Source organism: Cynocephalus volans, chromosome 2, assembly GCF_027409185.1.
Source record: "Cynocephalus volans isolate mCynVol1 chromosome 2, mCynVol1.pri, whole genome shotgun sequence".
In the NCBI taxonomy this organism is placed as follows: domain Eukaryota; kingdom Metazoa; phylum Chordata; class Mammalia; order Dermoptera; family Cynocephalidae; genus Cynocephalus; species Cynocephalus volans.
This window is the reverse complement of record NC_084461.1, coordinates 213,524,147-213,545,964: the sequence shown is the minus strand read 5'-3', so window position 1 is coordinate 213,545,964 and position 21,818 is coordinate 213,524,147. Positions and strand designations below refer to the sequence as shown.

General features: G+C 42.3%; 2 protein-coding genes across 4 annotated transcripts in view; one reads left to right on the top strand and one right to left on the bottom strand.

The window, feature by feature from the left end:
- Positions 1-17,423, bottom strand: part of URGCP (upregulator of cell proliferation) — a 30,389-nt gene extending 12,966 nt beyond the window's left edge. The window contains exon 1 of one of the 3 annotated variants that reach the window (XM_063087972.1): positions 17,228-17,423. Coding sequence is in view for 1 of the 3 variants with exons in the window: in XM_063087970.1 (XP_062944040.1) it covers positions 7,670-7,683 (14 nt within the window). In the remaining 2 variants the exon portion in view is untranslated. Of the gene's footprint in view, positions 1-7,669; positions 7,803-17,227 lie in introns of those variants that run through there. The other 2 variants (XM_063087974.1, XM_063087970.1) reach the window with 2 other exon arrangements.
- Positions 17,424-17,511: 88 nt separating this feature from the next.
- UBE2D4 (ubiquitin conjugating enzyme E2 D4 (putative)) overlaps positions 17,512-21,818 on the top strand; it is a 28,876-nt gene continuing 24,569 nt past the window's right edge. Inside the window, exon 1 of the mRNA XM_063087978.1 lies at positions 17,512-17,628. Coding sequence (XP_062944048.1) covers positions 17,605-17,628 — 24 coding nt within the window. The 5' untranslated portion in view covers positions 17,512-17,604. The remainder of the gene's footprint in view (positions 17,629-21,818) is intronic.

Genomic DNA, 21,818 nt, shown 5'->3' with positions numbered 1-21,818 from the left:
TTATGGGCCACAGGAAAGACTGGCTTTTATCCTGGATGATGAGGAGCCATGACAGGGCCCTGCGTCCAGGGGGACAGGCCTGCGTCACCGGCTGCTGGGCTAAGATCACGAAGGCTCAAACCTGGGCAGCAGCTCCAGTGGGGATGGTGCATGAGTTGGCTCTCAACATACTGGACAACGTATCTGGAAAGACGGCGGCCAAGGATAAGCTTCCAGGCTCAACCAGTTGCTCCCATCTCAGATCCCCGGGGAAAGGTGGTAGATAAAGAGGACCATGAGCAGATAGGAAGTGACATGCCTGCGGGAGATGCAGCAGACATGGGGGCTGGAGGACTGGTGGGCTAGGAATGTCAACCCCATCACATACTCAGGAGACCATGGTCAGCAACCTTCCTAAAGACCATATTCGGGCCGAGCCCGTGGCGCACTTGGTAGAGTGCTGCGCTGGCAGCGCGGCGACGCTCCCGCCGCGGGTTCGGATCCTATATAGGACTGACCGGTGCACTCACTGGCTGAGTGCCGGTCACGAAAAAACGACAAAAAAAAAAAAAAAAAAAAAAAAAAAAAAAAAAAAGACCATATTCTATGGCCTCCACCCAACACCAAGTTTCAGCCGCCACAAAGTTGGAATCAACTTGCATTTTATCCATAACAGAAAGAAATTATAGTTCAGGCAGACCTGGAGAACCCAAGAGATTGACCAGAAAACTATTGCAAACAATGAGAAAATTAAGCAAGCTGGGGACATAACAAAGTTAAGATAAAAAATAATTGCCTTCCTATATCAAGATAGGTTAAAAACATGGAAGGAAAACTCCCATTTATAGTAGCAACAACAAGAAAAAATTGTAGATACGCAACACCTGTACGAAATTTAAATACTGAAGAATATGAACGATTTGAACAAATGAAAAGGCATACCCTGTTTTTGAAAGGGAAAGCTTAACATAATTTTTTCATAATTTTTAAAGTCAATTCTCCCCAAATTAACCTGTAAGTGAATTTAGGGTCAAAAACAGATAAGCTGATTCTGTATAGAAATATTTGTACAATATCAGGAAAATTCTGAAAAAGAACAGGAATGAAGGAGGATAAAACCTGCCGGATCATAACACATGATAATTTAATAATTTTTTTACAATAACTTAAGGTTGTAGAACTAGCTAATGAATACACAAACAGGTCAGAAAAAGGAGATCCCAGAAATAGGCCCAAATACAGTTGGAAATTCTATCTCTGATCTGAGTGGCTTTGAGTATCTGGAGGTTATTCCATTTACAACAACCTGAAAAAAAATAAAGGTAGATCCTTACTGCTCTTTCACCAAAATGAATACCAACTGGATCTAAGATTAAATTAAAAAGGAAACAAAAAATGCACTGAAAGAAAATATTAAAGACTTTTTAAAGAAAAATATCTGAGTAGGGAAATCTTCATAAATTCAGAAGGCAAAATGATTAGCATGTGCTGCTGATAACACATAGGTCCAGGGCTCCATCCCTGTGCTGGCCCACCACCAAAGCAGACAAGACTGACAGACAGGCAAAACGGCCAACCAAGGAAAAGAATCTGCAGTACAAATGACAAGGGTTCATTCTCTTAAGGTATAAAGACCTAGGGACCTGTAAGAAAAAGCCAAGAATCAAAACAGAAACAAAACTGATAAAGGACATCTCTGCGACACATTTTGGGTTTAAAAAACACAGAGAACTACGAGCCAGGCTCACCCTCAGTGCTGTATGTGGTGGGAGCACAGATCCTCAGGTAAGCATGCTTCTTGGAATAGGATGGGAGGTGCCTTAATTTTCATCTACGTCCCCTTTATAACTTTTGAAATGGATACCATGGGCATATATTACTTATTTTTAAAAATAAAGCAACTAACAATTTTATCAAAAGTCACAGTGCCAAGAATCTAAAACAGAACCTCCACAGCTAACCACAGCAGGAAAGCACACAGCCTCGAGTGAGAATCTTTGCTTCTAAGTTATGCCACTTTCAGACATCTTTTGCAAAGCCATAATTGAAGGTATTATCCCTTCTTTCAATACAGCTTCTTACCCCTGGGAGCCATGTGAGCACATCCTTACTTCAGATGCATCCACAGACACTGGGGAGATGATGCATGGGCTGTGGAATCAGAGCAAAAACTACCAACTCCAACATTTCTGTTTGTGCCTCCACAACCAAATTAAAACCAACTGTAATGATTCTGAATGGGGTCATTCTGCATCAAGTGTACCTTAAACTGCTTAGCTGGGTCTCAGTTTTCTCAGCTGTATAATGGGGACAATACAGTACTTACTAGACAGGGTGGCTGTGAAGATCACATAACTTCACATGTGCAAAAGCACACTCAGAACAGTACGTAACCACACACTTGTTGGAAATGGGCAGGATCTAAATTTAAAAGAACGTTCCTTAGAACTAGAAAGTCCCTGCTACTCGTGGTTCTGGGTAAGAGGCCCTCCCCTGAACTGGGGTGGGCTCTTCTGTCTGTCTCCTCAGAGAGGTCAAGCGCATGGTTGTTCCTTCTGATGAGGCCCTGGTGCACTCTGCCACCCATGGCAGGTTAAGTAAAGGTTGGAGAGCTGCTCTACAGGGACGGTACTTCCCTTGTATCCCACATAGCTAGCTGCTGGCTGGCTGGACAATCCCAGATCCATGAAGGAGAGACACTGCAACGTCTTGGTCCTGTTGGCAAAGTTGTGTCCCTTCTGCACAAGCTACAGCAGCTACTGAGCAAGCTAAGGGTTCCTGTCAGACTTCTCCCAAAAACCAAGACACATCTTGTTTGAGTTCATCAGTGCTTCCTCCTCAAAGTGTGGTTTGTGGGCCCCTTCCCTTCCCTTCCCTCCCCTCCGCCTGGCCGGAGGATCCATCTTTTACTGAGTGCAGAGAACCTGTGGACTCTGGGACTGTGGCCTGGCCCATTTGCACCAAGCCAGGCTGCCAATGGGAAAGCTGAGCCCATCCGTCCCCACAAAATGATGGTGTTGGGAGATTATCTTCCCTTACAGGAAGACAAAAGATTAAAATGAAGTCTTAGGTACTTTAAAATGTCCAATGAATGTTAAGGGTAGTACTTTAAGCTGCCAAGTAGTTAGTCGTTGAGAATTTCAAGGGGTGGTGACGTTCCTGAGGGAAGCAGGCAGGAGTGGCCAGGAGGGTGCATGAGGTCTCCAGCTGAGGTCGTAAAGGACAGTGAGCTGAGGAAGGGACCTGAGGAGGTCACAAGGGAAGAGAGGAGGGGGGAGGGAGGGAGGAGGAGAGGAGGGAGGAGCCATAGTACATGTGCCCTCCTTCCTCAGTCACGACTCTGGGTCCACAGAGGAACCACTGGCCTTGGGTTGTCACCCAGTGACAGCTTCTCCTCAACCCTGACCAATCAGACAGTCCTGGGTTTTACTCACTCAGTGACCTCATCCCTACCACATGTCCCACCTCTACGCAGCTCAGCATTCTCCCCAGACCCACCCAGAGCCAGGGTACCTTCCCTGAACTCAGTATCTCTGACCTCTCCCATGCCCACCCCACAGTCCTGTGGATCCTTCCAGCCATCCTCAGCCTGGCTCCTTCCTTCTAGGACAGGTCTCCTTCCCTTATCGTTGGCCTAGTGTAAAAACAAATCAGTGCAACAATGACCACATTTTCTGAAAAAAAGCTGAGGACTATGAGATTACAGGCAGCCCTCCACATCCGTGGGCTCACATCCACAGGTTCAACCAACCGTGGATCGAAAATATTAGAAAAAATGAATTAGAAAAAAATAATAATACGATAATAAAACAATACACTATAACAACTATTTACATAGTATCTACATTGCATTAGGTATTATAAGTAACAAAGAGATGATTTAAAGTATACAGGAGGATGTGTATAGGTTATATTTATATACTATGCCATTTTATATCAGGGACTTAAGCATCTGCAAACTTTGGTATTCATGGGGTCCTGGAACCAGTTCCCCACAGATTCAGACAGGTGATTCTTATGGATATCAAATATTACTTGTGGAATGTGGGTGGTTAGAACTTGACATTATTTGTGACTGAGTGTTTCTGAGGAAATACAAGGATTTTTTTTTTTGGTGGCTGGCTGGTATGGGGATCTGAACCCTTGACCCTGGTGCTTGGTGTTATCAACACCACACTCTAATCGAGTTAATTGGCTATCCCAAGATTCCTATCTTTAAAGTGAATTTGTTATTCGCTTCCTATTTCTGACTCAATAATTCCATCAGACAGTCAAAAAGTCTGATGTCACGTGTTGGGAGGTATACAAAACCTTTAAAATCTGTAGGTGGAGGGGAAGGAAGTACCACCATTTATGAGGATAATCTGGTAGGATCAATTTAAAGACAGGCAAGCCCTCTGACCATGAAGTCCAATTCTTCATACCAACTCTCAGTGCCCAGAGACACACGGACAAGCAGCAGGATCTTAGAGAAAACTGGAAACATTCTTCACTGAATAACATAACCACACCATGGAATATTATATAACTATCAAAACTTAGGTAGATCTGTTCTTTGTTCTGACATGGAAAGAATTTCGAAGCATACTGTTGGGTTAACAAAGCAAGCTGCAGAACAGTATGATAGCACTTATGCAAATACAAAGCAAAGAACAAACACAATATGTAAATGCAAAGGAAAATGTCTGCCAGGTACTCACCAAACTCAAATGGGGGGGTGGGGGGGACTCTAGCTGTTTCTGTAAGACTGTCTCTCTGGTAAGAGTAATAGACTATTTAAAAATACACCAAGATTTTAAGAGTGGTGGTCTATGGAAACCTGGATTACACTTTAGTTTTATTTTGTTTTATACTTTTTGTGTTTTTCAAATTATCTACCCGAGAATCTGAAAAAAATATATATTTTGCATTGGTAGCCCAGGTTTGTCAAGTAAACTCGAGGAACTGTATACAGTGCACAGTTGGAAATGAAAATCTATAAATTCAGGATGGATGGTTGTAACATGTTAAGAGTAAGAACCCCTCTCAGAATCTGATGAAAGCTACAGACCTTGCTCCCAGGAAAATACACACTACCCCTAACGCTGCATACAATTACAGGGAGCCCCAGAAGCCCATCCACGAATCATGGACCCTGGGTTAAGAACTTCTGATTTAGACAACAGTTAAAGCCACAGAAATGGATGCGACCCTGCAGAGAAATGTGTTGAAATTAGCAGAGACAGCCTACAGAACCCCAGGAAGCCCCACAATGAAGAAGCCGGCAGAGCAGTTGCCAGGCAAAAGACAAAGACAGGAGAAGGGCACACAGTGAGACCCATTCACAAGAAGGCAGATGGTAGCAGGTGAGTGGATAGCCTGTGTCTCCTGCCCCTCTGCCTCCTCCACACTGCTGTCACATGGACTCTCCAGAGCGCCAAAGCCATGGTGTCATTTCTTGACCAGAAAACACCCTTCAGGGAGTGGTGGGCAGAGAGCGCACCATCGAGGCCAGGTCCCACAGTCAGGCCCCAGCCTCTCCTGTGGCCTTGTCTGCACTTAGCTGCAAACACTCCGGGCTGTGGGTCATTTCTCAAACACACCTTTTCCTTGGATGCCTTCATTCTTGCCATTTCCTTTGGCACAATACCTAGCACATTCGTAAGGTACTCAAAAACAGTCAGGATTTCTTCTTTCTTTCCCAACTCTCTCATGGAGATTGTCATTTAGTAAAGAACATTGGATTTGGGGACTCCTCTATGAACAGCCAGTCAGGATCACCACTCTCCTCCTACCTCTACCCTCTATCTCTGGATTTGCTCCCCACATGCCTAGTGTAGTAGGTTTAATGTTTGCTAGTCAGCTGATTGAGACAGGCTAGGGGATCTCAGGAAGCACTGTCTCCCTGGCTAGCCTCTGATCTACCAAAGAAGCCTGTAGAGCGGCCACCTGGGACTTAGGTCTGGAGTTAAGAACTATCCCTAAATTTGTACACACTGTAACAGGTGCGTAATGGTTTTCCCCATAAAATGAAATAAAGAATACTAAAGGGTTTGTGTCTTCGTTTTGCAATGAGTATCCCTTGGAAAATCACAAATAACTGCAGTCTCATGGGGTCACTCACAAACAGTTGGAACTGCAAATATCACATGCCACCTACTACAGGGACACAATTTAGGGACTACTGGCTTATAGAATTACCAGACCAGCCTTAAGACACCTCTGACCCATGTCCACAAAGCAATGCACTTGGCCCCAAATGCACCATGACTTTTTAAAAGCCTCATGGTGGCCCCACCCAGGCTCAGCCACCTTCATGCTGCCTCCAGGCCCTGCCTCATCCTTTCCTGACAAGAGGAGCAGGAATGCAGCGGGATCTTGAACCCCTAGGTCAGTGAGTCTGGCCTTTCCAGGGATGGGCCGTTGCTTACTCTACTTATGAGTTCAAAGTACTGCCTACTCAGCTGGCGATGAAAAGGCCTGGTCCCAGAAGTGACCACTGCCCTCTCTCCTCCCCCAGCCTAGAAAGATAGCAGGCAGGTGGAAAATACCCATGACCTGGCTAGAGTCTACAGACCTGGGTTCAAACCAACTTGCTCCATTCAGGCCCACTGTTCTGAGCCTAATCCCTCCAAGGCATGGCTCAGGCCTCACCTGTAAGAGGCATAATAATATCCATGGTCTCTATCCCACATGCCTGCCCCCCAAGACATACCTGTAAGGCCCTTTGTGAATTGTAAAGATGTACGACTTGAATTACTATCACAGCCAGTAGGTCTAACACCCTCTCAAATGATGAACAAGTCAAAGAAGAATTTTACCAACTAAGGCATGACCTTGAGACTAATTTTCCTCCTCCCTTAAGATGAAGATGTTGGGTTAATTCTGGGTTAATCCCCAGACTTCGTGACTAGTAAAATTACAAAAACAAAACGGTAATAATGATTTGCTGAGGCTTTATTTTGCCAAGTGAGAATTTTTTAAAAATTACACACTATGTATGTCATTATTTCCTAAAAGGAAGAAAATTTTAAACTAAAAAAAGTAAAAAAGAGGTAATCATCAGAATAAGCCCAGCCACCCTAAGCAAGGCCCATGGGCAACGCCTGAACTAAGGATATCCCACAATGGCTTTAGGGGCTCTGGGCAAAGGGTCTGCATCTGCCCTCGGTCCTGACATTCTGGGTACATCCTAACCACGCTGAAAACCAAGCATAAACTACCAACGCAGGCGAGTTTAAAAACCAGAAACAAATGCCGGGCGCTAGGGTGAAGCCTCTCCAGGCCTCCACGGGTTACCCTCGGACACTGCGAGGACCCCCGCCCCGGTTCCCCGCCGTCGCCCCAAGCGATCCCCCGCCGCGCCCCCATAGGTGTCCCCCCCGCTGCGACCCCAAGTGACCCCTACCCCCGCCGGGCCTCCTGGACCTCGCACCCACCCCGAATCCTTCCGGGCCCTCGTAGTCCAGACCTCCGTACCCCGGGGCAGCCGCTGTCCTTGGCCGGCGCCCCCGCCCCGCGCAGCGCCCCCGGCCCGACCCCCCACGCTCGGCCGCGTCCGCCCAAGGTCGGCGGTAGGGGCCCGGGGCCGCGAGCCTGGCGGGCCTGGTGGGGCGGGGACGCTCCGGGCCGGGCTAGGGGCCCGCAGGCCAGAGCTGCTCCCGGCCCGGGGCGGCCGCGGGGACGCGGGGCCTGCGAACGCGGAACTCACCCGGGCGACGCCATGAGCACGACGAGGTCTCGCGCTCCCGCCTCCCCCGCGTCCTCCGCGCGGCCGCGACTCGGCGCCGGGGAGGGGCCTCGCCGCCGGCCGGCGCTCCAGGCCCGCTTTGGGCTGCGCTCCAGGCTTCGGGCGGCGGGCCGGGCTGGGTGGGAGCGTCGGGGGAGGGGTATGGCCCGGGCCCGCCGCAGCCCCGAGCCCGCCCTCCTGCCCAGCTGCCGGAACTCGCCGAAAGCGCCCAGCGGTGCCAGACCGGCTGGAGAACCTGCCCCCGGGCCACGAACCAGGTCCAGGCCCTGGGTTAGGTCCATACCTCTCTGCAATCGGAGTGTAATTTCCGTTTCAAAACCTTCCGTTTAGCCCTGGGGTGTGAGGCGTTGTTATTTTTGAGCAAAACAATAACTTTACTCTTACTTGAGGTGCTGTTTTGGACAAATCACTGACCTAAGCCGGTTACCCCTTGTAAAACGCGTGTAAAATCACATGGTGAAGCCCTAAGGAATGTGGGGAACATTTATTATTCTTTATATTGTATTATCAAGCAAAAATAATAAGTCCGGAATTCCTGCAGTGGGGTTTCAGCATCAACTACGAGCCCTGAGTACTTGGCAGGTAAATTTTTGAGCCTCAGTTCCTGTCTCTGCAAAATGAATTTTCAGAAATAAATGATCTCTTGTAAGTAAAAGTGCTTATTAATAAAAGCTCTGGACAACGTAACCATTGTTGATGGCATTTTTTTGTTGTTGTTACATTAAATATTAATAATCATTATTTTATTATTTCTCCTAATAATAAGAATACGAGACAGTAAAGCAGTGATTAAAAGCTTTAGCTCTGGAGCCAGAAGACCTGGGCTGGAATCTGGGCTCCAATTACCAGTTGTAGGAGCTCAGGCAAGAGAGACCTTTCCAGGGCCACAGATCCTCACTTGAAAAATGGAGCTAATAAGTGCCTTCTCTGTAAGGATTAAATGAGTTAATATTGGTAAAGCAATTAATACATTGCTTGGTAGATGGTCTCTTTCTATCCCGGGAGAATCCATTCAATGCTTCTGAGCCTCCTTGTCCTCTTCAGTAAAATGGAAGCTCACAATTGCTGCCTTGAGTTCAGAAGATAATTAATGCTCTGTAAATGAGAGCCGATAAGTAAAGCCAAGGGGACATGTGAGATTCTAAGTACAAATCCAAGAGGACCAGGGTTAGGAAGAATTTGAGGAGTGGGCAATGCTAACTGGCCTGATTCAAGGCAGTAATCATTGCCACTGGAGTGAGGGAGGTCAGATCATTTTTGAAAAATAAACTTTGTTGGTTTTTAAAATAATACAATTTCATTGAAATTAAATCTCCTTCCTTAACATGAGTTTTAGCATTCCACTGCATGATGGACCATCATGTGTTTAACCAAATCCTATTGTTGGACATAAATAATGCTGCCAGTATTTCATTATTATAAGGAATGTAGGCAATAAATATCCTTGTAGCCATATGAATCCATGATTGTTTTCTTAAGCCAAGTTTCTAGGAGTTGAATTTTTACATCAGTAGGATATCAGTATTCGAAGGCTTTTCAGATACATATATAATCTGTGTGTATATGTGTGTACATATGTATATACATACACATTTATAAACATGCACACATATATATACATATACAAGGGGGACTTTAAAAAGTTTATAAAAAGATTCACGTAACACTCAAGCAAGAAAAAGCCATCTTTAAAACAGCAGGAATCCCAATACAAAAAAATAATAAATGAAGTAATGGAAAAAAAAAAAAAAGATCAATGGTTACCAAGGCTTCAAGGAAGGAGGAAGGGAGAAAGGGATGTATAGGTCAAACACACAGGATCTTTAGGACAATGACATTATTCCATAAGATACTGTAATGATGATACATGACATTATGCATTTAGCAAACCTCACGGAACTGTACAAGAGTGAACCCTAATGTAATTTTTGTTAGTAATGATGTATTAATAATGGTTCATAATTGTAACAAATGTACCACACTAATGTAAGATGTTACTAATAGGATAAACTGTGTTTACATGTGTGTGGGGGGGGAGTATGTGAACTGTCTGTACTTTCTGCTCAATTTTTCTGTAAACCTAAAACTGCTATAAAGTCTATTACTTAAAAAAAAGGAAATACAAAATAAAAATATGGTAAGATGTTTTTAAAAATTAATTTTAAATGGCGTAGTACTGCATATAATGTATGCACATCCTCCCATATACTTTAAATCATCTCTAAATTACTTATAATACCTGATAAAATGTAAATGCTATGTAAGTAGTTATACTGTATTGTTTAGGAAACAATGACAAGAAAAAAAGTCTATACATGTTCCATACAGACATCGTCTTCTCTTCTGCCATGTGAGGACACAGAGTTCATCCCTTTTTGCCCTTCTGCCTTCTGGCATGTGTGAATACAGTAAGGCGGCCCTCACCAGACACCAGATGCTGACACCTTGACCTTAAACTTCCAAGCCTCCAGAACTTTGGGAAATAAATTTCTGTTCTTTATAAATTACCCAGTCTTAGGTATTCTGTTATAGCAGCACAAAATGGACTAAGACACTAAGTAAAAGAAGCTGGACATAGATAACCGACCGCATGTTGTATGATTCAATTTATATGAAATATCTAGAAAAGGCAAATTGAAAGAGAAAGAACGCAGATGCCTGTGGATTAACTGCAAATGGGCAAGAGGGATCTTTTGGGGGTGATGGAAGTGTTCTAAAATTGGATTGTAATGAGGATTGCACAACTCTGTAAATTTACTAAAAATCACTGAATTGCACATTTAAAACAGGTGAATTTTATGGTATATAAATAAAGCTATTTTTAAAAATTGTATTACATATAATTTATCTAATAGCTGCATAGTAAATAATCCATAGCAAAGAGAGGTACTATAAGTTACTCAAACATTCATTCTCCTATTGATTGACATTCAGGTATTATTCCTTATGCACTCACACTCTGAATCTTCATAAGATATATTCCCCAAAGTGAATTTCAAATATGTGTATTTTTCATCTTAAAATCTCTTGCCAGATTCCCATTTCCAAGGATTGCAGCAATCTCTACTTCCCTCAGAAGCATTTGAAGGCCCTGCTCTGAAGCATTGTGGCTCTTGTTCAGTTTGCTAATCTGCTAAATGAATAAGAATATCCCATTGTTGTTTTCATTTTTCCATGATTACCAATGAGGCTGAGAATCTTTCCGAACTTTTTAGCTATTAGATTTACTCTTCAGTAAACTGTAATTCATATCCTTCACCTGCTTTTTTCCATTGGGTATTATCCTGGTCAACTTTTAGAAGCTCTGTGTATTTTTAGGGAGGAGGAGAAGAAACAGTGGAGAGCAATGAATCTTATCATTTTGAAAATAATTTTTCTTCAAAAAGGACAAGCCCTTAAACAATACTTCTACTTCCTTCCAGCTCTCTACTCCTGACTATTTGTTTCTGATAATTCCAGTGCTTAAAGTCTTCATAAGTCATTCTGTTGTCTTTTGTTTTTCGTGGTTCTCACCATAGGGCTGGTTATCATATTTGAAAAATTATTTGGAAAAATAATTTGAGGCCTTGGATGAAGACACCTTTCTCCAGAGAAAATATGCATTTGTTTCCGCCAAATGCCTGGGAATATCACCAGTCTAGGATTATCTTAATCAAATTCAAGGCTTTAAGTTCCCCAGACCACTGAGCAACACAAATCTGAGCAGAAAATTAGAACACTTACTTCAGGTTCCTGCTTAGCCATAAACCTTTGGGATCCAAATGTATTTAGACTCTTACTGCAGGTCCTAGATTTTGTACAAGTGTTGGATTTTGATTTTTGAGCCCATTACTCACAAGGCTATGGAAATTAAACTTTATGTGTTTATTTTATTTTTTTAAAAGATGACAGGTAAGGAGATCTTAACCCTTGACTTGGTGTTGTCAGCACCACAGTCTCCCAAGTGAACTAACCGGCCATCCCTATATAGGGATCTGAATCCATGGCATTGGTGTTATCAGCACCGCACTCTCCCAAGTGAGCCATAGGCCGGCCCTAAAAATTAAACTTTAAATTGGCTATTATTAGCGAATGTCATCAGAATAAAAGTAGTTCATGGACTCTTTTTTTTTCAATTTTTTATATTGTTGTAAAATACACATAACAAAATTTACCAACTTAACCATTTTTTAAATGTACAGTTCAGTGGTATTAACTACATTCATATTGTTCAGTCATCACAATTCATCTCTAGAACTCTTTTCATCTTGCAAAACTGAAACTCTATACTCATTAAACAATAACTCCCACTTTCCCTACCCCCAGCCCACTGTTTTAGTTCCTCTCTCTATGCTTTTGACTACTATAAGCACCTCATATAAGTGGAATCATACAGTATTTGTCTTTTTTGCAACTGGCCTAATTCACTTAGTGTAATGTACTCAAGGTTCATCCATGTTGCAGCATGTGTCAGAATTTCTCTTCTTTTAAGGCTAAAAAATATTCTATTATATGTATTCACACATTTCGTTTACCCATTCATCTGTCAATGGACACTTGGGGTGCTTCTACATTTTAGCTGCTCTGAAAAATGCGCTATGACCGTGGATGTGCAAATACCTCTATGTGACTCTGCTTTCAATTCTTTTGGGTAAATACCCAGAAGTGGAATTACTGGGTCATATGATAATTCTATTTTAAGTTTTTTGAGGAACCACCATACTATTTTCCACAGCAGCTGTACTATTTCACATTCCCACCATGGTGCAAAAGGGTTCCAATTTCTCCACAAACTTGTCAACATTTGTTATTGCTTTGTTGTGCTTTTATAGCAGACACCCTAATGCGTGTGAGGTGGGATCTGCAGTTCTGGCTTCATTTCCCTAATGATTAGTGATATTGAGCACATTTTCATGTGCTTATTGGCCATATGTATATCTTTTTTAGAAAAATGTCTATTCAAGTTCTTTGCCCATTTAAAAATTGGGTTGTTTGTGTTTTTGTTGTTGAGTTTTAGGAGTCCTGTATATACATTCTAGATATTAATTAGTTATCAGATATATAATTTACAAATATTTTCTCCCTTATTTATTTACATTGAAACACGATTATACATATTTGTGAGGTACAGAGTTGAATATCAATACCTGTGTATAATGTATGCTGATCAAATCAGGATAATTTGCATGTTTATAATTACAAAATGTAAACATTTTTATGTCATGATATAGTTTGTATATGTCGTCCCCACCCCCAAAGCTCATGAAGTGTGATCCCCAATGTGGCAGTGTTTGGAGATGTTTGGGTCATGGGTGTGGATCCCTCATGAATAGACTAATGCCCTCCAGGGAATGCAGGGTAGTGAGTGACGTCTCTATTAGTTCCCACAAGGGCTGGCTGTTTAAAGGACACTGGCACATCCCCTTCCTCTCTTGCTTCTTCTCACCATGTGATATCCTTGCACCTGCTGGCTGCCCTGCCATTTTCCACCATGAGTAGAAGGAGCCTGAGGCCCATGCCAGATGCTGCTGACCCAGAATCATAAGCCAAATAAACCTCTTTTCTTTATAAATTATCCAGTCTCAGGTATTCTGTAATAGAAACACCAAAATGGCCTAATACATGTCTTGTTAACCAATTTCTCGCTAACCCCTCTCCAGCTCACCCTTTCCCACCTCCAGTAATCACAGTTCTGTTCTTTCCTTCTGAAAATGTATTAGCCATGGTGCCTTCTGAGTTTTGTGTCTGTCTAGAAAGGCCTTCCCTATTCTTCTCCCCTGTTGCCTTAGGCTCTCTTTGTTCTCCTACCTCTCTGCCTGCTGCGGAAGTAAAGAACTAACCCAGATAACTTTTAGAAACAGTATTCTGTCTAGTACTACAAGACTAAAGACAAAACACTGTAAATAATATTATAATCCAATTAATAAATGTTTTTCACAGATGTATATCAGTTAGTAATTCCAAAACTACTTAATGCATATACTAGGATTGAGCAAATAAAAAATATATTGTGGGGCTCACCAGTTAGCTCCATTGGTTAGAGCACAGTGTTGATAACACCAAGGTCAAGGGTTCAGATCCCCATACCAACAAGCAGCCAAAAAAAAAAATACACACACACACACACAGAGTGAATAACGACAGCTAGATTTCTCACTGTTAGAACAGAGCATAGTTATATTATTAATAAGGAAAGGGGAAAAGGTAAAATTAGACCTGTGATGTTGGATTGAGATCAGAAGTATAAGAACTCATAGATTTTAATATACATACAGATAGATATAGAAATAAATATAGACGTTTCAGTAGGTATAGATTAGTATACATAAATGTACTTTTTAACTCTGTACACTGTAAAGGCCTAGAAACAATAACACCCCAGTAGCAATGAGCACACCTAGAGACCAGCTGTTGATTTCTAAACACCATTCTCCAATAACAGGAACCAGGGCTCCTTGGAGAAATGGTTGATTCCAGGTCTGGAACACAGATAACTCAAGATTAGTGTGGTATATCTTGTGGAGCCAGAAAGTAAGGTGTGCTCAAAAAACAATGGTGGCATGTTTAAAGGACACAGGATCCAACTTGAAGGACCTGCATACAAAATGCCCCAAAACTTGGTGGCTTAACATAAAAACTTATTACGTCAGATTTTATGGATTAGGAATCCAGGCACAGATTAATTTGGTTCTATTATAGGCTGAATTGGGTTCCCACCAAAACTCATATATTGAAGCCCTAATCCCCAATACCTCAGAATACAACTGTATTTGGAGATATGGCTTTTAAAATAGCAATCAAGTTAAAATGAGAACATTAGGGTAAGCCCTAATCCAATCTGACAGGTGTCCTTATAAAAAGAGGAAATATGGACACAGAAACACCAAGATCATGCCCACACACACAGAAAAGACCATGTGAAAACACAATGAGAAGGCAGTCACCTGCAAGCCAAGAAGAGAGACCTCAGAACAAACTAAACCTGCCATCACCTTGATCTTGGAATTCTAGCCTTCAGAACTGTGAGAAAATAAATTTCTGTTGTTTCTCATGAGGTTGCAGTCAATCTATCAGCCAGGATCATCTCAAGGCTTGACTAATGAAGAACCCACTTCCAAGCTTACTCACATGGCTGTTGGTAGGATTCAGCTGTTGGCAGGATTCAGTTCCTTGTGGGCTGCTGGACTTGTTAAATAAAACTTACAGAAGGCCATTGTTTTGAACTAAGTTCCTGCATTAGGCTCCAAAAGACCAAACTAAGAAATTAAAATGGAGTCACCCCTACTAAAGTTCCATATCACCAAACTTAAGTTATTGTCTAACCTTTCAGAAAATCAGAGAAAAAGCCAATTTCCCAAACAGGCCAATTTAAATCTTCAATAGGCATGATGATGAAGTACTCTCTGCTTTAATCCTTACATAAAAGAAGTCACTTGAAGTAAACTGATGTTAAATAATCAGTTATTTTTCTACTGTCCTGTCTCCCCATCCCCACCTTACAGGGAAAGTTGTTTTCTGTCCTTTGGATTACAGCCATCATAGAGGGCATGAGGTGATATCTTACTGTGGCTTTGATTTGCATTTCCACAATGACTAATTATTTTCTTTTAATGTGCTTATTGGACAGTTGTATATTTTCATTGATGAAATGTCCATTTCCTCAAAAAGTCTTTTGCCCAGTTTTTAATTAGGTTATTTGACTTTTTTATTGAGTAGTAAGAGTTTTTCATATATTCTGGATCCCAGACCCATTATCAGTTATACGATTTGCAAATATTTTCTCCCATTCTGTGGGTTGTCTTTTTGATTTCCTGATGGTGTTGTGTGAAACACAAAAGTTTTAAATTTTTATGACATCAAATTTATCAATTTTTAAATAATTTGTATATTATTTTAGTGACATTTCTATACATCTGAAATTATTTCAAAGTTAATAAATTAAACATCACATATAAGCATAGCAAAAAGTTTAGAAAACTATGCACTAAACTACCAACAGAAATTAGAAATAGAACTCTTCATTTTCTGTTCTACATAATTCTGTTTCTTTCTTTTCTGGATTATACAAATGATGCAAATTCTCTGTGGAAATTTGGAAATTAACATCATTAGCAAACCCACCATCCAGAAATAAAATTTAAAAACATCATTATCAGGGCCGGCCCGTGGCTCACTTGGGAGACTGTGGTGCTGATAACACCAAGGCCACGGGTTCGGATCCCTATATAGGGATGGCCAGTAAGCTCACTTGGGAGAGCGTGGTGCTGACAACACCAAGTCAAGGGTTAAGATCCCCTTACCGGTCATTTAAAAAAAAAATTATAAAAATTTAGGATCACCTGTGGTATGGGGAAGGAAAGCTACGTTAACAATGTGAAGATGGATGACCCTGTGTTGTAAAGATGTGACACCAACAGGAGGTGCTCCATCTAGGCCATTCAGGGGGTAATGCATCAGCTGGCTTTGGAAGGTGAGTGATGGCTCTGCTTTAGAGGGAAAAAAACGAGGTAGCTTTCCAGACCAAGGACAGCCAAGAGTAAAGGAATGTGGATGAGGCACTGATGGAAAACCTTGATAGTCAGATGGGCTAGAGGTCAGCAAGGAGGAGGTAAGGCTGGAGGACACGAGATTTTGAAGGACCCTGGATGACAGAACATAATCCTCCAGGCAGTGGGGCTTCCTTTAAGAGTTTGGGGAAAGAATGCAGCATGATAATATTTACATTTTAGGGAGATAGTTCATGAAGTTGTGTGGAGGACAGATTGGGTGAATGGAAAACGGACACCAAGGATATGGCGAGGAGACCATCAAAATATTTGTAATTCATTTTACATCCTGAATACACACATTTAGGTGACCATATGTCCAGGTTGGCCAGAGATAATCCCAGATTACACCTTTGGTCCTAGAGTGATTATATCAGCACCCCCTTTCATGCTCAAAAGTGTCTTCTTAGTCTGGGCCGGACCGTGGCTCACTCGGGAGAGTGCGGCGCTGGTAGCGCCAAGGCCGCAGGTTCGGATCCTATATAAGGATGGCCGGTTAGCTCACTAGTAGCTGAGCGTGGTGCAGACCACACCATGCCGAGGGTTGCGATCCCCTTACTGGTGGGGAAAAAAAAAGTGTCTTAGTCTGAAGAATAAATATTATCTACATCCAAACACGTCAACAGAACTTTCGCAATTCTTATCCTTACTATGTGAGATGCACTCGTATTTTATATTTTATCCCATTTCATTCTTTTTAACTGTTGGAAGCAACGCATTAAACTGATTCCGTGACACACTAATTAGCTCATAACCCATAGTTTGAAAAACTGACCTAGATGCCTGATGGGTCTTAGGAAAAGGGGAAAAAAACAGAGAATTAAGTTTGGGATATGCACAGATTAAGGCCGTGATTCTCCACCTTAACAGTGCATCAAATTCACCCAAAGGGCTACTGAACATGCACATCTCCAGTCCCATTGCATATGGTTATGTGTGTGTTTCTGTACATACATCTCCATGGAAATAACGTTAAAAAGGTATGTATACTCACAGAGTTGAGAACCACTACTCTCAGGTGTCATGTGACAGCCTGAGAATCAGCCCAGGAGGTGAGGACAGGGGGCATAGCTTGTAGCACCTCACAGTGACATGAACCAGCCCGTCCTCTCCGCCGGCTTCCCTGGGCCCTCGCTGACCAGAGGTAAAGCCGCAGAACTAGGGGCAGCAAGCCGCGTAGCCGACAGGAGGAAGGATGGCTGCCCCTCCGCCGCGCCTGGAACGCCGCAAGCGCGACGACGGCCCCACAGTGCACCGCAGCGCGCACGCGCAGGAGGAAACTACCGGCGTGCAGCGCGGCTGTGGCCCAGCGGCAGCGGCCGCCTCAGGCAGCCCGGCCGGGCCGCCCAGGGCCGCAGCAGCGGAGGCAGGATGGCGCTGAAACGCATCCAGAAAGTAAGGAGCCCTCCCACCCTCCGACTCTTTGGGCGTCGGGACGCGGGCAGGGCGCCTCAGCCGAAGTGGAGAGCGCTGAGAGGCCGCAGGACACAGCGACACCAGCCAAGGAGGGATGGATGGAGGCGTTCCTCCTTAAAAGGGATCAGCGCGAGCGCGGGGCGGGGCCGGGGTCACGTGGGGCTTGCGTCAGGCGGGCGGCGCCGGTCCCTTGAGGAAGGAAGGCTCGCTCTTGGAGTATCCAGAAGGGCTGGACAGAGCTGGAGCTGGACTTGAAGGATGAGTAGGAACTCGGCAGTTAAAGATTAGGTGGAGAAGGGGGAAAAGAGCCTTCCCGGCAGCGGGGAGACCAGGAGGCTCGGCTGGGGAAACAGTGGTGGGACTGGGATGGGTCTCAGGGGCAGTGCTGGAATTTTATTCTGTAGGTAACAGCGAGGCCTTATAGAGGTTTCATGCATTAAGTAGAATTTGGAAAATCCACAACAGTAGGAAGAAAAAGTATTTCCAATTCTAGCACATTATCATTTGTGAACGTTTTAGCATACCTACTTCCAGTATTTTTCCCTGTACTTTAAAAAATGGTGATTATACTGTATGTCTTATCCACTTTTTCACACAGCATTAAACATAAGCATTTTCCATATTGTAAAATAGTATTTATAACCGTTATTTTTTAACATTAACGTCCACAAGTGCATGACCAGTAACTTTAATCATTCATTATCTGTAGTTCGTGAAAGCATGGACTTGGGTGTCAGACGGACCTGGATTAGAGAATGTGAAGTCACTTACACTTGACCTCGGGCAAGGCACCTAGCCTCCCTGTCCTACATGTTTGTAGAGTTGTTTTGAGAATTAAGTGAGATTATATATGTTTAGCACATGCTGGACATATACCAAGCACTCAATATGAGTTCACTGACGTTGTTATTATAACAAGTGCTTCGTTAAGTAAATAATGCTCTGATGAACATCATTGTGCAATGAGCCTTTTTCTTAATTCAGATTATTAGGTTTGATTGCCAGAGGTGGAATTACAGGATCTCTAAGAGTATGACTCATTTTTTATAAATAGCTTTCTAAAAGTGAGATAATTTTGATGAATCATTCTCTAAAAGGGGTCTTCTGTCTTCCTAGGGCACTGAAATAGGTGAATGGCATGCTGAGATCTGTGTTATAAAAAGATCCTTCTGGCTGAAGTATAGCCTTTAGTGAGGCAGAGGGAGAGCTGAGGCTATTGTGAAAGTCCAGCAAAGGCTTTGCCGGAGTTAATGACCATGGAATGGATACCTGGCAGGAGCAGTGCTTGGAGGATGACAGAGGTGGAGCTAACAGTACTTGAGGAGAGGAAGTGGTGAAAGTGAGACAGGGAGGTACACAGATGGGTCACTGGGGGAATGGTGCTGTGGTTCCCTAGGATGAGGAATCAAAAGTTTTGAAGGCAGGGAGCTGGGAGTGTAGGTTTGAACCTACATGTTTGAACATGTGGGCTGATGAGATTTATGAAGACTTGGAGAAAAAAGTTTGGTCCTTGAGGATGAGATGGCAACTGTACATCCAAGGTGACTGAAGTCATAGGGCCAGGGAGAACCTTCCTTCAAAGAATCAAGGATAGGAAGAAACCAGGGCTGGCATCAGGGGTGTGTGGCATGTTGAGTCTCACAGAGCCCCGTGTTTAGAAGGGCCCAACCCTTGGTTTTATGCTCTGCTGTTACATCATGAAATTCTTAATGATTATTGAACAAGAGACCCCACGTTTTCATGTTGCATGGGCCCTGTAAATTGTGTATCAAGTCCTGGAAAAAACAATAGAATTGTGGAAATACTAACTTTAAAAGTATGTCAAGCCTACAATGGCACCACCGGCCCTCAAATTAGTGAGGCTGGGTCACTTTTTCTTGCTGGGATATGTGCAAAGAAATTTTGTATCATGGGCCTTTGCAGAGTATCAATGGCTTGGAAGAAAACTCCAGAGACCGTAGTGGAGAACTCTAAGAACTGCTGCATCACCAGAACCTTGGAAAGCACAGAAGATGATATTATGTGGACTTCAATGACTGGTGTTGGACTGTGAATGAGAAGAAGTTCTAGGAATACCTGAACAAATCAACTTATTTAGTTTCACATGTTTTTTCTTTCTTTCTTTTTTTTTTTTCTTTTTGTATGCTTGAGTGATACTTGATTAGGTCTAAGGAAGCCTGGAAGATGTCTTTCAATAAAAATATCTTTAAAAAAAAAATGTTCAGTTATTGTTGTGAGGCACCCTCCCACAAGAAATGCACTTACATGCCACTCATGCAGAAAAGGGCAGTTTATTCACAACAGCTGGCCAGCGTCCGTCTCCCAGGGAGCAGCCAAGGAAGAGCGGCATTGGGCTTTGGTCTTATGGGGTTTTTAAGGCAAAAACTACATCCCGTTGGCATACGGGTTTGTTCAGGTGCACAAAGCAAGCTAGGGAGCTAGGTCACAGAGGCTGAGTATGAGCCATTCGAGCAATCAAGCATACAAGTTTTCATTGTGTATGGTTCCTGTTCCCATGTAATAATTCACTGTGTATGACTCCTGTTTCTATGCAATTGTTTTTTGTTTCTATGAGAAGGTCAACAGTTTCTCATGCTGGCGGGGGAGTAGTCTGCAGGTCAGAGAGGGGGTGAAATGGAGTTACTTAGGTTAAGCAAGCAATTCTACAGAAGCAGATAGCATACGTTATGAGGGTGTATGGAGCTCTATTTCATTATCACTTTTATCTGTTAGATATTTACTTAAGTGAACATTGTTGCAGTTTTCTTAACCGTTTTCCTATTAGTACTTTCTAATATGTTTCTTTTTTTGCTGTAATAGGAAATATTCTAATGATAAGTTTTATGCTTATAAATATTAAGCCTTATTTAGCTTATTTGTTTCCTTAGAAGAAAATCTCAGAAATGACATTACAAGTCAAATATTTTTTTCCGTGACACTTGTTTTTCAAGAGTGTCCTCAACTTAAGGTGCCATAAGGAATGTTCAAGTATAATATTTTTACTATAAACTTTCCAGAATTTTGCTGTATAATTACATGATTTTGTTTATTTGATAGATGGGTAATATTATCTTCCTCTTTCAGTTTGCATTTCTGGTGCAGGAAAAACATTTTTTGTGTTTGTTTATTAATTGCTTTCCTTTTATATTCATTATCTTTTCATGTCATGGCTCATTTACCATTGAAGTCAACATAATTTTTTTACCTGCTTAAATAATGTAGGTTATAATCACTTCGCTACAAAAAAAATTTTTTTTGGATAAAAGCTTAGTTATAAAGAAACCATTTGGTGTTAGTTTTAATTGCCAGCATGTTCTCTTTTTTAGTAGTACATAAAATAAAATTGCGTCTTACAATCCCCCATATCTTGGATTTGAGGAAACAGAGTAAAAGAATTGAGTGTTTACCGTGGTTTGCTTAACTCTTTTTCTCTAGCAATACTTAATACTTTAACTTTCTTTCTCTTTTGTGGGACTCTTCACTTCTATCATTATTGTATTTTTTCCTTTTTTTTTGGCTTCTTGCCTGTACAGGGATCCGAACCTGTGACCTTGGTGTTAGAAGGCTGCACTCTAACCGAGCTAACCAGCCAGCTCCTATTATTGTTGTTTGTAACGATAATTATTACACAGCCTTAAATTGTATAGTCTTTTACAATTAATAAAATATTTATTGATTAGGTAATAAATTCCCATGGTTAAAAATTCAAAAGATACAAAAGGGTATACAGGGAGAAGTCTCCCACTCACTCCTGTTCCCAGCTATCCAGTTCCCCTCCCCAGGGGCAACCAGTTTTATTAGTTTCTTAAGTATTCTTCCAGAAATATATATATGTACATATATTTTTTCTACCCATTCTTTTTCCCCTTCTTATAATACTAATGGTAGCATCCTCTATATGCTGTTGTCCTTGATCTTTACTGGGTGCTCTTGCATGCATTTTATACGTTAAAAAATTTGTAGCCATATAATAATGCTGGCAAGTTGGCAGACAATTATAATTATAACCTAACAGATACTGAGTCCCAAAGAGGTAAAAGTGATTTTCCCAGTGATGGAGCTGGTACTCAGACGTGAGTCTTCTAGCCTTATTAGATGAGCACAGGAATGTGCTAAATGGATAGACAAGATTCTTTGGAGTCACACCGTTCTTCCTTGAAATTCCACTT